This window comes from Cyprinodon variegatus, unplaced genomic scaffold (genome assembly GCF_000732505.1).
Source record: "Cyprinodon variegatus isolate N-32 unplaced genomic scaffold, C_variegatus-1.0 Scaffold202, whole genome shotgun sequence".
NCBI classification, from domain to species: Eukaryota; Metazoa; Chordata; class Actinopteri; order Cyprinodontiformes; family Cyprinodontidae; genus Cyprinodon; species Cyprinodon variegatus.
The window spans coordinates 60,718-75,626 of NW_015150655.1; the positions used below are offsets into that span (position 1 = coordinate 60,718).

The 14,909-nt window shown below is 38.2% G+C and overlaps 2 protein-coding genes across 2 annotated transcripts in view; one reads left to right on the forward strand and one right to left on the reverse strand.

Moving 5' to 3' along the window:
* Positions 1-68: 68 nt before the first annotated feature.
* glrx (glutaredoxin) lies at positions 69-4,805 on the forward strand. The gene is made up of 3 exons (XM_015379891.1): positions 69-322; positions 1,088-1,220; positions 4,376-4,805. Exons 1-2 carry the CDS (start codon positions 116-118, stop codon positions 1,199-1,201), a joined length of 321 nt encoding a protein of 106 aa, XP_015235377.1. The 5' UTR covers positions 69-115; the 3' UTR covers positions 1,202-1,220; positions 4,376-4,805.
* rhobtb3 (Rho-related BTB domain containing 3) overlaps positions 3,565-14,909 on the reverse strand; it is a 41,033-nt gene continuing 29,688 nt past the window's right edge. Inside the window, exons 9-13 of the mRNA XM_015379892.1 lie at positions 12,199-12,304; positions 11,487-11,660; positions 6,012-6,178; positions 5,817-5,913; positions 3,565-4,515 (exon numbers count right to left, since the gene is read on the reverse strand). Coding sequence (XP_015235378.1) covers positions 4,397-4,515; positions 5,817-5,913; positions 6,012-6,178; positions 11,487-11,660; positions 12,199-12,304 — 663 coding nt within the window. The 3' untranslated portion in view covers positions 3,565-4,396. The remainder of the gene's footprint in view (positions 4,516-5,816; positions 5,914-6,011; positions 6,179-11,486; positions 11,661-12,198; positions 12,305-14,909) is intronic.

Consider the following 14,909-nt stretch of genomic DNA (forward strand, 5'->3'; position numbering starts at 1 on the left):
CTGTATCTTTAAATTGCTGTATCTTTTAAATGCTCAGAAGGCAGATCGTCTTGCCTCTCCGTGACGTCATTGAACGCCCATCCACACTCCGAGAAGTTCACACGAGCGAGGTAAGATGGCGCAGCAGTTCGTGAAGGCTCAGATCAAAGGGGACAAAGTGGTGGTCTTCCAGAAACCATCGTGTCCCTACTGCGTCATGGCTGAGGACATTTTGTCCAAGTACCCGTTCAAGCCTGGACATCTGTTGAGTATTGATATCAGTGGACGCAACGACATGAACAGCCTGCAGGACTATTTCCTGGAAATCACCGGAGCCCGGACGGTAAACCCCCCCGCTTAGTCATTCTGTTCAAAAAAACAACACATTTCCATTTGATTATTTACTAATTACCTCCTTCTTATCGGGTGTTTCCCCCAAACAGCCTCTTATCTGTAGTTAATTATTTTCTTTACTCCAAACGTTTGGTGCGGCTCCCTTTGTTTGCTTTGAATTCCAGGTTTTTAAGCATAAATTTGTACATATTTTTAATCATGGAACTTTTTGTATCAAATCCCACTAATTCACTTTTCTTCCCTATTGCAGATTCCCTTAAAAAAAAAAAAAAAAAAAAAAAGGCTGTAGCCTTCACTGTAAAAAGGAATTTTGGCCTTCATCAATTTGTTGGAAGCAGGGCTTCATACTATTTAAAATCATGTAATTGCAGTAATACTTGTAAATACTATAATGAAAAGTTTCAGTTTCATCAGTTCAGCTTGGCTCAGCATTTCTGAAGACATTTTGAAAGCTTTGTCACAGAGGTATTCAAGAGATTACCTCATACCTTTTTATTTTAAAGACTATTGGTAGATTAATACCCTAAATGAAATAAATGTTGTGGATAACCATTTTTAATCAGCTGAGCTAAAAGGCAATGAAGTAACAGTTCCAACAATGTTTGTAATATGTGCAGTTTTAGTTTGATATGCTCCTGGAGGAGATAATGAATGTATTTCCTGGACTTCTTTTATGAAATGCATGCAACAGTGAAGTTAAATGTGGCTTCATATTCTCCACTCCTTGTTTTTCACATGCGGATCCAAACTTCAGGTCCCACGGGTTTTCATCGGGGAGGAGTGTGTGGGAGGTGGAAGTGATGTGCAGGCGCTGCACCAAAGTGGAAAGCTGAAAGGGATGCTGGAGTCCATAGGGGCCCTTCAGTGATCTGCTCCAGACTTTCAAGGTAAACAACTCTGAACTTATAGCATCTTTCATCTGCCTTCACATTAAGCTTTTTTTGGTCAAAATCTAATACTCAGTCCCATTTCATGTTTTTTTTTTTTTTTTTCATGTTATCCATCACTTTGGCAGCTTTAGCTCTTGCTTTAGTGAACGCCGATGTTCATATTGTATTCCTCTCTTCGCATTCAGTATGTTTTCCACCTTTTCTCATTCGATCTTGAAATTTTGCCCTTTCTTGTCATAACTTCCACAGCCCCATTACTTCCTCATTTACGTAAGACTTGCAAACTTCCCATCAAGTTGTGTGTTTATGGTTAAAACACAACATAAACTGGGTGCTATAATTTGAAGTAGCAGAGGGATGTTTAAAAAAAAAAAATGCAACAGATGGTGTATGTGCTGAAGAGGATTTAACCTGTTAAAATATAAAATATTAAACAAATTAAATCAATAATTACTCTGTTTTTATCAGATTTAATGCAAACTGTTGCAAATGTACTGCAAAGCAGTATTCTTTGGTTTATTTGTGGTAAACGATGTCGATATAAACTAGACTTTTTACCTTTAAGCACAGTGTAAGCCGTGACACTTTGCATAAAAGGGAAACAAGTAAACAATGGTCTGTTTTCAGCAGCTGCTACAGGAACGCGGGAGGATTAATCCAAGAAAACAGAATCTAACTTTGGTCCAAAAAAGCAGCCATTTGTTCATTCTATAACAAATCTTTATTTAAAGTCAGATACTATGTTATCTACAGTCTGCCCAGCTCAGGCCCAGCAGAGACTGGTGAGCCCATTGGTTTCCTCTTGGTTTCACAGTCCATAATTTTACCTGCTATTTACTAACAAATTCAGATTTCCATGAGGATTTCTTTTCAGATTCTGAGTTTGGCTGCAGAACACCTTTAGGTGTAATGGGTGCCCACCCTAAAGCCCCCATTCACAGCCAAATCCCCCCACCATTAGCATCTGGACTGACAGTAATACACAGATTTCAGCTACATTTCTGCACAACTACTCGCTAGAACTGGATTCCAACTATGCCACAGATGATTTGAATAATTATTTTACATCGATTTTAATCAATGGCAAAAATAAAAAGCTTTAAAAAGTCTCTGTTTCTTGTTTGACATACTTCACTTCTTGCAGCACATTTGTAAATAGCAGTGAAAAGTCAGACTGTAAATTGGTGTATCCACATTGTCTCTACCTAACTTTAAAAAAAAACATTGTATAGTTTACAAAATTATTGCAGCACCATAAATCATAATCCTATTATGATTAAAAACAATCTAAAGAGAAAAGATAATGAAATAAAGAGGATAAAATAAATCTAGAGGCAGCAAGGTTTTTCCTGTATTAACTTATGATCAAGGTGTTTGCTTCTTAATCCCTTAATGTAGGTTTTTACACCAGTCAAAATTCTCCAGATAAGAACCCTTGTTTTCAATGCACCAAAACACTGTATAAAACTAAAGCTAAACAGATTTGAATAAAAATGTAGAAAATATAGTAATTCATGTCTAGATTTGGTGCATAGACCACATGTAATTGGATTAGCGCCTTTATATATCTGTTTAAAGGATTTCTTTTTTTTTTAGTGCAAGCTATGATCAAAATGTACTGTATCTAACAAGATGATGAAAGTTATCTCAAAATCAGACAATTAAAGACAAGGCAATGATATTGGACATAATTGCAGTTAAATCGGTCCGCATCAAAAGTTAAACCGATCTTCTTGTATTTTATGGATAGAAAATAAGAGCGGTTGCAACAAGCTGCGTTCTGATTGGCCTCAGCTCTGATCACTGTCCTTATCTCAGTCGCTCTCTCTAAGGAGCTGATTGAGACGTCGGATGTGTTTTTTTGCTTTAAAAAAAATGCTGGATGTTCACATGGTGATCATTCCAATCCATCAGGACAGGGATGCAACAGTTCTTTCACATTTTGTCTCTTTATAACCACAAACTTTATATTTTATTTGGATTTTATGTGATAGAAAACAAAATCAGGCATAATTAGAAAGGAAAAAAAACACCCAAAGAGACCAATTATTAACTTTCCCCTGCAGAAAGCCAAGGAAAAGAACATCTGTGATGAAACGAGATCAGAAAGACAAAGGAACACACCAGACGGGGCAGGGAGAATGTTTTGGAGATGTTTAAAACAATATGGCAAGCTGTCCTGCTGAGCTTTTTATATAGCAAAGCTGCAGACTAACTAAGACATGGCTGACAACCTAAACCAAAGAGAGCTTGATTTAGAGAAGCTGCTCAGGTAGGAGAATCTGTTGACGGGAAGAGAATAAAGTCAAACTATAATGTCCAAACTTGATAGTAAAGCAGTGGTAGGAAATTAAAACTATTATAACTAAAACTAATTCTTTTTGTCTGCTTCGGTCAAGCTTGAGCTTGTTGGAGAACAAAAGGTAGGAAACTGAATTTAAAAAAACAATTTCTTTCTCTACTTTCTTCCTCTCTACGCCTCTGCCCACAGTTTTCCTTATCAGTAACATAAAATACCATTAAAATAAATGTAGGGTTTGTGGTCTAAATGCGACAAAATGTAAAAAGTTTAACACTTTTTCAAGGCGATGTTTACCACCGATTATTATGGTCCTGATAATGTTACATTTGGCCCGTTTCCATACCGACCAGATTTAGCAAACAGATCAGCCACTTCCTGATGTTTTTTTTGTTTGTTTTTTTTTTCCCCTCCCCCAACCTGAATTCCCATAAGAGTCGAGCTTCAATCACATGATGCTGGTTTGTTTTTCCAATCGATGCTTGGATATTTCACACCATCCTCCATGTTCTCTTTGAAGCCCAAAGTATTGCCAGACCTGTCAGTAGAAAATATAATCTATCACAGAGCCTCCAAGCAGAGGTCAGACGGTCGTTTTTTAAATCATTAGTTTTTAAGGTTCAGTTGTTCTGTATTGCCTGTGTTGCAGTAGTCTATAGGCAGGGAGGAGGAATTGGAGACCTTCCTCCCAGTTGATCAGCTGCTCCAAAGTTGTTTTTTTTTGTATTAGTCTCTGAAGTCTTCTTCTCCAGAATTAAAGTCAAACCATTGTTTCCCTAAAAAACCTTCTTCCTTGTGTGGTTCCCTCCCTTGTTTCCTTTTCTCCATCCCACTCCTTTCTCCATCTCTGCAGGGAGGAGGCCTCCAGATGTGGTCACATGACTAGGCAGCGGGACTTCCGAAGTTTGCGTCGTCGCTGCTGATACTCGCTGAGCTCCTGCAAGTATCCCCTGGATGGCCAGCGTAGCCTCTCCACCTGCTCACGCTCCTCCTCTGGAGGAAACAAAGATTTAGGGGGGAAAAAAGGGAAAATAATTGTTTGCCTGCTCTGAACAAAAAAAACACGACCACATCCTGAGGACCATTAGAGATGTTTACACACACTCTCAAGATACATTAGTGTTACTTACTGCTTAGTTTGCTACCATGATGAAAGCCAAAAACCATGAAATCTCTAAGAATTTTTTTCCACTAACAAACCAGGATGAGAGTGTACCCGTCCAGTAGCATGAATGAGTCCTGTGTGACTGAATGAACACAATAAAACAGCTTCTGCTTTGCAATGTCTGTGTTTTTCTTTATGTGCTTTGCTGTTGCTAGGTAAATTTGTAATGTTCCTTTAAAGAAAGGACCAAAAGCAGCCAATCAGACGAACTATACGTGGAAGTTCTTGTGGTGTTGGCTTTATTTTTGGTTCCTTCACATCTTCCTTCGGATTTGAGGTTTTATTTTTTGTTCGTTTTTGGAAAACAAATACTTTAGCTGGTTGGTTTTTTTTATATGTTCCACAAAACATGAAATGGTTCGATCACAACTGGACACTCAATTTTCCCTGTGGTAAAGGTGCGTCCTGCCCAGGTAGGGTGTGTTTCTTTTCTTTTTGGCATCTAAAAGGAGTCACACCTTTATTTCAAAATGTATCCTATAAAGACTTTTGAAATAAGCAATTGCTAATCCTGCAGTAAATGGAAATTATTTAATTTGACATAGAATACCAAAACTATGTTGAAATCAAATTGATGTTTAATGTGAGAAATTATCTCTCAGATATAAACATAACTGAATACATAAATGCTAAATGTTAAAACAAATATTGGTATTCAGTTACATAAATAAGATTTGACATCTATAATAAAAAAGGGATGCTGGTCTTAAAATTCAGCAAAATTTCTCTTAATTTGTTACAATTAACTCAATTAATTTAAGGATATATATTAATCTACAGTTACTAGGAACTTTGTTTGTTCTAAAGAAATATTTAATTCTTGAAAATGGATTCTAAAGCTTTAAGAAGATACTTTGATATTTATTAAAGCAGAAGTTAAGAACTGATGGTTTTTATTTCAGGTGATTAAATTTCTTTTTTAAATATATCGCCTAAATTACAGTACAGTATTTTACGTTGGGTGACTTTAACTCTGACATTCCCAACGGAAGCATCTCTTCCAGGGTTTCTACAATTGAGGAAGGATATAAATAATTGATTCAACTTTGAAACCTTGTGCATTTTGCCGAGGACATGCCTGGCTGGTCTTTTCTGGTCAAAACTATTAGTTTAAAAACATCCCACTGACCTGAGAGCTCCAGGAAGTCAGGTTTATGACTAAAGATCAGGTAGTTGTTGGCGATAAAGTGGAGGAGCCAGATATACAGCTGCTCAGCGTTGTGACACTAAGAATCAAAGAAAATCAACAAAGCATTTACATTTTATGCTAATTTCTCTATTTAGCTTCCTTTAAACCCTGCTTAAGCTGTTTGGCAGCACTGACCTTTGCTCTACGTAGAAGTCGAACCACGCTGATCCCAGTCGATGACAGCTCTCTGCTGGGCATGCTCTGCAGGTATGCACACACGCACACCTCACACAGATGCTGCAGCCGTTTCACCTGGTACATCTCAGCGCAGACCAGCACGGCCATGGCTTGCAGCACACTGGCTGGACACAGACACACACAGCACTGTCTCACATCTCACTGGTATTAAAGCAGAAAGTTAGAAAAAAACAAAACACAATCAGTAAAAAAAAGAGTCATCAGAACTAGTCCTTAATAAAAGAGTTGGTTTTCTCAGAGCGATCCTAGTTTGAAGCCTCGATTTTTACCATTTTATATCTTTCTGAAACAGGCCTTTTTATAGCTTGATACCTGCCTGTTTTTTTTTTGTTGTTGTTTTTTAATTTCAAAATGTGCTTTTACGTGTTTCTGATCATTGTTATGTTGGACAGCATTCTACCTGTTGATTTTATTAGAAAATAAACAATTTGGTTAAAAAAAATTCCCCTCATTATTCCACCTACTTTATTTAATATTTCAGCATTAGTGGAAGGCATGATGCTGCCACCACCATGTTTAATAAAGTCATATTTGATCTGAAAACCTCCTTCACACAGGCTAGTGTTTTGTCATCGAGTGGCACATTTTGTATGAAGAAAGCCCAAAATTTCAATAAAGAGAGTGATCAAACATCAAGCCAGCATTGCGATAGTACTGACCGCTTTTAGTCTCAAGACCACTTTTTGATGATATCTGATTATTTTTATTTGAAATATCAAATCCGAGCAAAACATAACTATTGCTAATTTTGTTACTGCTGTCACTTATGCCCACCTCCCCTCACTTGTGCTCCAAGAAAGTGAGCTGTAGAGAGCGTGAAAAGGTGAGATGTCTGAAAGAATCTTCAGTGATTTAGTTCAGCTACATAAATCACAAAGAATACATCTATGACATCATAAGGCAACATACAGCGACAGTGGAGACAAGACCCAACTTTTATGGTTACTTAGAAAGCATGTATAAAGCAAGGCAAGGCAGCAATTTTAAGTTAGCAATCTGCCTCTGAACCAAACGTCTTTACCCCTCTTACAGAGTTTGGGTCACTATTACCTTCAAAGTTAGCTTCCTGTTTACAATAGGGACAGTATGGTTTGGGGCATTAGCATATATAGCACTGCTAATAATTTTTCTATAGTAAAAGCAGATCCCATTATAATATACAGCTTTTATGTATTTTAAATCCTGACAGGTATTTTGTATGTTTTATTTTACACATGTTGTTTTGAAACTGCACACAATTCTACAAGGATTGGTGTCAGTATAGTAAAAACATAACATAAAATGAAAACATCAGTAGTGAGTATGAAATGCATTAATTTCAGCTCTGAGTATTTTCTGTATCTCTGCTTCTGTCTCCTTGAACCCCAGTCAGCCTCAGCAGATGGCCGCTCACACTGAGCCTGGTTCTGCTGGAGGTTTCTTCCTGTTAAATGGAGTTTTTCCTCTCCACTGTTGCTACAAGCATGCTTAGTGTGAGGGATTGCCTTTGAGTGAAAGAGTCGATGCAATCGACTGGTTTTCCTTAGATAGAAAACTTTGAATCAATTTGATTTTATGATCTGGTGAACTGTAAAGAGCCTTGAGATGACGTGTGTTGTGAATTGGCGCTATAGAAATAAACTGAATTGACTGAATTGACAGAACATCTACAATAAATTCAAACCCTGAAACCGGATTCTTGTTTCTAAATATCATTGAAGCTGTTTGCTGTTTATCAGGAGTTATAAAATGTCCAGAATAAATGAAAAGTTCCTGTTGTCGATGGTAACCAGTTTTAAACCTGTTTATAACCATGTGAAAAATCCAAGAATTTATCACACAGAAATCTATTAGCAATGAGGCAAACAACCTATGTTCCACAGCTACCTTTCTGTTATCACATGAAAAAATGCAACAGGCAGCAAGCAAAGACACATTTTTTTTTTTTTTTTATCTATTCGAAAATATCAAAGATCCATTGAAACACCAATACAGCCTGATAATTGCTGTTAAGTTAAACCCCGTGTTTAGTGGCCTTTGTCGCATCATGCAAACACTGCCTCTCTCTCTCTACCTTCCTCAGACATGCTGCTGCTGCACCATCGGCTCAGCCGCAGCAAATACAGAAAGCTTTGCCACGCCTGGCTGCACAATTGCTTAAACGAGCATCAGGAACGCCCCCTTTTATACGTTAAGAACAAGTTATTGAGGTGAAATTCTACACCGGCCTTGGTGTTTTATAGCAAACCGCTTGTCACTGATACTCATAGAGTTACCTTGTGCTGACCTTGAGTGCTGGGGGTCTTATGTAAGTTTAGTAAAGGGTTACTGCAGCTTCTGCAGCTCCTTCTTAGGGTTTTATGTCCTGCTGGTCATAAGTGGATAGAAAGCTGAAGCTTTTTATTGTGCTATTTTTAGGAATACATTTACGAATAAATACTGGCTTTTTCATTGCTTATTTTCACCAGTTAACCGCTGAAATATGCGCTTGGTGCTAGTGTGATTTTAGAAGAGCACAAAGTTGCAATGTTGCTTTTTTTATCACATCACCCAAAGACAAATCAGTGCAGCTTCAGACACTAGTGTAAAGTGCTGCCATTCATTAAGACTTCATCATGTTCGTATCACTTAAGGTTCACTGAGAAATATGGCTGTTAATCGGAAACTGATCAATTTCATTAGGGCCCAGTTACATATCCAAACCCAAAAAATCCAATCATATTCCAATCGGTAATTAAAAAGGTAATTAATGCTTTCTGCATTACTGTGCTAATTATGGTTAACACCGTTTTGATTGTTTTCCCTTTTAATTTGAATGGCACGGTGTAACTTCAGCCACCAGGGATGCTAGACCTGCAACGTCCAGATGAAGTTGTAACAAAGCACTGTCCTAAAAAGAAGCCGTCTCCCTCTGTGTTTCTGATAGCAGACTAGCAGATCGAGAAGTCACGGAATTACATATAAAGACAAAACATACACAGTAACCTCTAGATTAAATCCTAAGTCTGAGAACCAAAAAATATGTATGATCAGATCACCTAAAAGCAACTTTTTAGGGTTATTTGGGGAGCTCAGACGGACACCACTGCTTTAGGTTACATGACTCATTTAGAGAAGGATCCAACCCTTTCGAGTTACATAGGTGAGTTTTTGTCAATGGCAGAAACAAAAAGCCCCAAGCGCTCCTATATTTATCTGAATCATTTAATATATCTCAAATAGAGCTGATGCTTGAGTCAACAGTTACAGAATATTTCTTTTAATAGTTAGAACAAAAAGTTTAATTACCTCTTAGGTCACGAACGTCAATATATATTCTGATATTAGAAATTTTAAAAGGAACTGGGATCTGTACTTTAAAGCTCTTAGTAAACAGAATATCAGAAATCAACCATAGTATCCTGATTGGTACAACGCTACTTTTAACTACGGCTGGAGTCCGTCTCCAAAGAGCTGTTTCCCCCCCCTCAGCTTAAATCATATATTTCACCTTAAGAAAAAAAGTTCTATTTTTTTTTACATTTTCTACACTTGTAAAGAACCTAAATTTCATTTACATTTATAGGTGTAAAAAAAAAAAAAAAAAACAGTTCTTTCTCTAAAAGCATATGAATAAAGTTTTATATCTATGAGATGATATCTTTAGAAAGTTATGAAAAAAAAGCACAGTTTCCAATTCAATAGCAATAAGGAAAACCTAAAAATATATTACTAATTTTCCTGTATGGAAGTTCCAAGAAATTATTCCAAGAAATAAAAACAGAAAAAACTGCCAAAATCATTTTGGCAGTTTGTTTAATCTATATTTTGAGTCAGTGGGTGCTTAATAAATATATATTAACAGTCGTAAAAGGTTCAGTCATTTGCAGCTTGGCAGATGCAGGTTTAAGGTCCCTTCACTAGAGGGAAAAGTTTGCATACGTTTTAAAACAATTTTGAAGTAAATTTAACTCATTGTAATGATTTATATGCTATATGTATTTAATTTGCTCATTGCCACAACAAGTGATTAATCAGCTAAATGCTCTGCAAAGGAAAACAACATGTGTGGGGCTTAGACTTGGCACCAGTGATCTCCTCCTGAATATAATTGAATTTAAAGCTCTCTGCTGTTTTCCAAGTGTCTCTAAAGAGTGAAACTGGCAACACGTCTCACAGATGGATGATAAGACCATTCATCTGTGCCTTTGTTTTAGGCTTAAGTTGGGACTGAAGGCTGGGTGAAAACGCTTCCACGCATCGCTCTGTTGCTTTCTGGCTTCTATCTGCAGTATAGTTACCCCACAGTGGAAACACAGAATTTCTTTTATTTATTTTTTTTTTATAAAATGAAACATTAATTTATGAGAGCATTTTTAAGCTAAAATACAGTAGGGGAGTGGCGGCCTAGTGGTCAGGGCATAAAGCTTGGAATCCTGAGGTTCCGAGTTTGAGCCCCACTCCCGCAGACTGTCACTCTGGGTCTCTGAGCAAGACCCTTAACCCCACACTGCTCCCCGAGCGCCACGCGATGGCAGCCCCACTGCTCCCCAAGGGGATGGGTTAAATGCAAAGAGTTCAACTCTTTTCTCATAAAGAATGAATATAACATGACACGAGTGCACCATAGATATTCTTCAAAATGGGAAAAAACTAATATTTAGAAAATATTCATTCAGAGCAGTCTGACAAGAAAATAACTGCTCATCCTTTCATAATTACAATTAAAATGTTTGCAACCTGAACTTTCCCAAACAAGGCAACCTGAGGTCCAAGCCAAACTTTATGCCACAGCACATAGCTGGATGCTGGAGAACTAAAGCAGAGAGTGTCATCTCACACCTTGTTACACTGCAAGTATAAACACGATGATTTCTACTTGGACATTAAATCAAACTGAAAGAGCTTTGGTTAAATGTATAAATATATGAAGATGACAAATATTTGGAGAATAGCTTGATGCCCGCTGGTTAGTTTAGTTGACCTGTTTCTCTAACATTAAAGGCATCATGAGCTCTTTCAAAATAAAGTATGCTGGCTTTTCCACATTATTATCTTTATTCTTTCAAGAGGATGATAGCATATGATCAACATGGACAAAAACAAACATCCTCTCTCCATGGCTATGTCAGTCTCATGACCTATGACCTTTAAAGCCTGAGGGCTGAACCAAAGAGCACCCTGGACCACTTGTTCAGATCTCTGTCAAATTGTCTCCAGTAAAATCTTCAATTGAAATAAAAGACATTGGGTTTATTTTCAAGACTGTATGCAGTTTAAGATTCTGTCTTTTTTTCTATATTGTTCTTCTAACTCTTAATAAGTCTCAAGGTTATTTAAAGGAAAGTTTAAAAGCTCCACAAACATAAGTCCCACACCGTCTTCATTTGTTTAAATAAATCAAAAACAGGATTAGCTAAACACGTGTGGATCGCATGTGTGAAGTAAGCTCACCAGGACAGCAGGAGTCAGTATAGAGGTACTCCAAGAAAGACAGGAAGGTATCCGAGGAGACGCCATGGATGGGAACCACTCTGCTCCGGGCCTCTGCGTACTTTCCACTGAACATGGCCGCCATCACGTCACAGCGGGCCACAAGCACTGCCCGGTGGGCCGGCAGCACGCTTCCTGAATTATACCATAATTAGGGTTTGGAATTTAATTTGCAAAAAAATGCCTGAAAGATAAAGACTGGGAAGAACGAAGGATTAAAGATGATAGTAAATCTATTTGGCCTTAGAGTAAAATGAAAAATGATCGGAAAATAGTCCAAGGGAGTCATTATGTGCATATTAACATCATTACCAGCACTTAGCCTAAAGGGGGTCTTTATTTAATAAAACAGAGTCCTTCTTAAATGAAATATGCTTTGACCTCTAAAATTGTAACAAAGCTCATGGGTACACAGATTAAAGGAGCTCACCGCATTCCTTATGAGATAAATATTGATTATGGGATGCTTTGGGGTCTTTTGCTTGTATTTCTCAGTTTAATAGAGAGAAGCTTTTGGGTGAGAAGTCAAAAGATAAAGAGCCTCTGATTTTAACAGTTTTACCTTCATTTGCCTCCTAATGAATAACCTAGTCTGGAGTCTGAGATAATAATTAATTTCAGTCTGCAGTGAGTGACCTTGTATCTGTCACATTGTGATTTCAACTCCACCCACCTTGAACCATGAAAATGACGTCCGAATAAAGAGGAGAATTAAAGAGGTTGACGAGGGTCTGGGGTCCAAGTTGAGCTGCCCGTGCGCTCGGCGTGTCCCTGGAGCTCTACGCACAAACACAAACAGCAGAAAGCCAAAAGAATTACACCCCATGTTTTAGCATTCCTCTGCTGTATTTCAGCTTCTTGTTACAAGAAAAGATTGTCATGCTGCGCATCTTTTGTGTCTTCCTCATAGAATACAGATGGCCCCTCTGCCAGTTTTACTCAGCGCTACAATAAAACACAGCATTACTGCAGCGCCAAGAGCGACGTCATGGCAAGTGGCCAACAGAAAAGGAAAAGTGGGGCCCAGACCTACTATTAACAAAACATTTAAGCTTATTTAATGCAATCAGGGGCTTTGCAAAAACGCTCCATGACCCAGAAAGTTGTTCATATTTTTTAACAATGCAACAGTGAAGTCATGAAAAATTGTACATGCTAAAAACATAAAATAGCACATAACTCTAAGCTAAAACCAAGGATTTTTAATTAATTTGTTTTGTAACAAACAATCTGAACAGTGTGGCAAGCATCTGTTTTGATAAACCAATCTAAGGATTAAATTCCCCGTTATTTTTCATTAAATAGCTCAACTTCAGTAATTCTGTTCAGTTCTTAAGGCTTGCTGCAGAATCTCAAATACGTCTGAACTTTGACAGGTCCATTCTAAAACAGATATTTGCTTTAAACCATTCTGTCATAGCAGAGTAGTAGGAGAAGCTCTGCAGCATGAAGCCCCATAGTTTTATTGTTGGAAGGTTGTGTTTAGCATTCATTTTCAGAAAAGTTAACATGCGTAGTAGCAAACTTAATCTGGAGGCTCATATTGGATTTCTTCTTCGCAGTATTTTATAAATACCTATTTTGCAAAAGCTAATTATAAAAAACAAATAAAAACACCACACGCTTCACATTCTTCGTAAATACACACCCTGTTTAGTCCTGCAGACACACTCTACTTCGTTACTAATAAAATGTGGTATATTAGAGAATAAAATCACCTTTTATTCTTTTATTCTCTTTTATCAATATACCACATTTTATTAGTAACGAAGTAATAAAATGTGGTATATCAGAGGATAAAATCACAGTGTGCACATATGTGTTCACAGTTGTGAGTTATTAGGATTCCTATTAGCATTACATAACCTTTATCAGTCTACTGAAGCACAAAGAACCCCCATCCTCACACTGTGCTGCTGCAGAGAAGACAACAGAAGCAAGGCCTCTGATTTCCCAAAGCCACAGTAAGCTTGTTTTAAAGTTACATTTTACTAGCTTCTAAAGCAAAGCCATGTGGATGTTTGCAGAGGAAGGCGCATGAATCATGACAGGACATTATGGTGTCTCATCACGTTACATGACCACTTCCATCACTGTGCGCCAGCTTGTCTCAGCGCTGCCTCAGGTAGAAGGCCTGGTTCCATCCTGCTGGACTGGGAGCGTATTCAGTGTGCCAGAAAGGCTTGTCAGATTTGTCCACGTCACAAATGCTCATTCCCCACTAAATGTTAAAAGTCTGCTGTATTGTATCTAGAGCCACTTCATGCTTTCTAAATATAGACAATCCAAACATGATGCAGCCGCCTGAAAACAGCATCGATGTTTGCATGATTTCCTCCTAGATCTTGTGTTTTTCTTTTACTCCTTGGAAAACATCTTTTGTTTATACTGTGATAATTCCCATGATATCTATGAGGTTTTTAGAGGCAATAATTATCTAAATATCCCAAGCGGGGTTACGAGGGGTGCTGTGCCTATCTCCAGCTGTCTATTGGCGAGAAGCAGGGTACACCCTGGACAGGTCGCCAGTCCATCGCAGGGCAACATACAAACACACAAGACAAACAACCATTTACGCACACACTCACACCTACGGAGAATTTAGAGAAATCAGTTAACCTAAGAGTCATGTTTTTGGACTGTGGGAGGAAGCCAGAGTACCCGGATAGACCCCATGCATGCCCAGGGAGAACATGCAAACTTAGTGCAGAAAGACGCGGCAATAGAACCCAGAACCTTCTACGTGCAAGGCAGCAGTGCTACCCACTGCACCACTGAGCAGCCCAGGTCGATTATGTGACAAACTACAAAGGCAAACTTAAGTGTTTTTTGTTATTGAGAGATTAATCTATGGAAAAACAAATAGTGCATTACTATGAGGTAAAAAGAAAGCAGACACGTCTTTCAGAATAACCAATTGAAGCAATCGGTAGTAGCCAAGGAGTATTAAGAGGCCCTGAGTCTGCAAGAGGGCAGAGATCCAGAGCTCAGGTAAGAGATTTATAAACAGAAAAAGTGTCAACTTTGCAAGCTACCAATCTGAGCTTTATTGAGGAAAGAAAGAGTTGAAAGAAAGATATAAAGACTACTGTTAAAAGTTTACCTCAAGCCATGCAGGGGACACAGTCGATATAGTGAGAAATGCTGTGGGAATGAAAACAAGAGACTCTGAAGAAACCATCTCCAACATATAAGACGGAGGCAGCGTCATGCTGTGGGGGATGATTTTTTTTCTCAGTAGGAACAGACAAGCTGTTGGGATCCTGAGGCTTGCCCACCAGGGGGCGCCGGGGATCCCTTCCTGAGGTTTTGTGTTACTGTTGGGATCTGGGGTTCTGTCTACCTTTCTCCACCAGAGGGCGTATTGGATCTCCTGAAGCTGGA

What these genes read in the sequence shown, in the direction of transcription:
- glrx (XM_015379891.1), top strand. Translation starts at nt 116, where the DNA reads ATGGCGCAGCAGTTCGTGAAGGCTCAGATCAAAGGGGACAAAGTGGTG. An exon ending in AAATCACCGGAGCCCGGACG is followed by an intron (nt 323 to 1,087) that starts GTAAACCCCCCC and finishes TCCAAACTTCAG; the next exon opens with GTCCCACGGGTTTTCATCGG.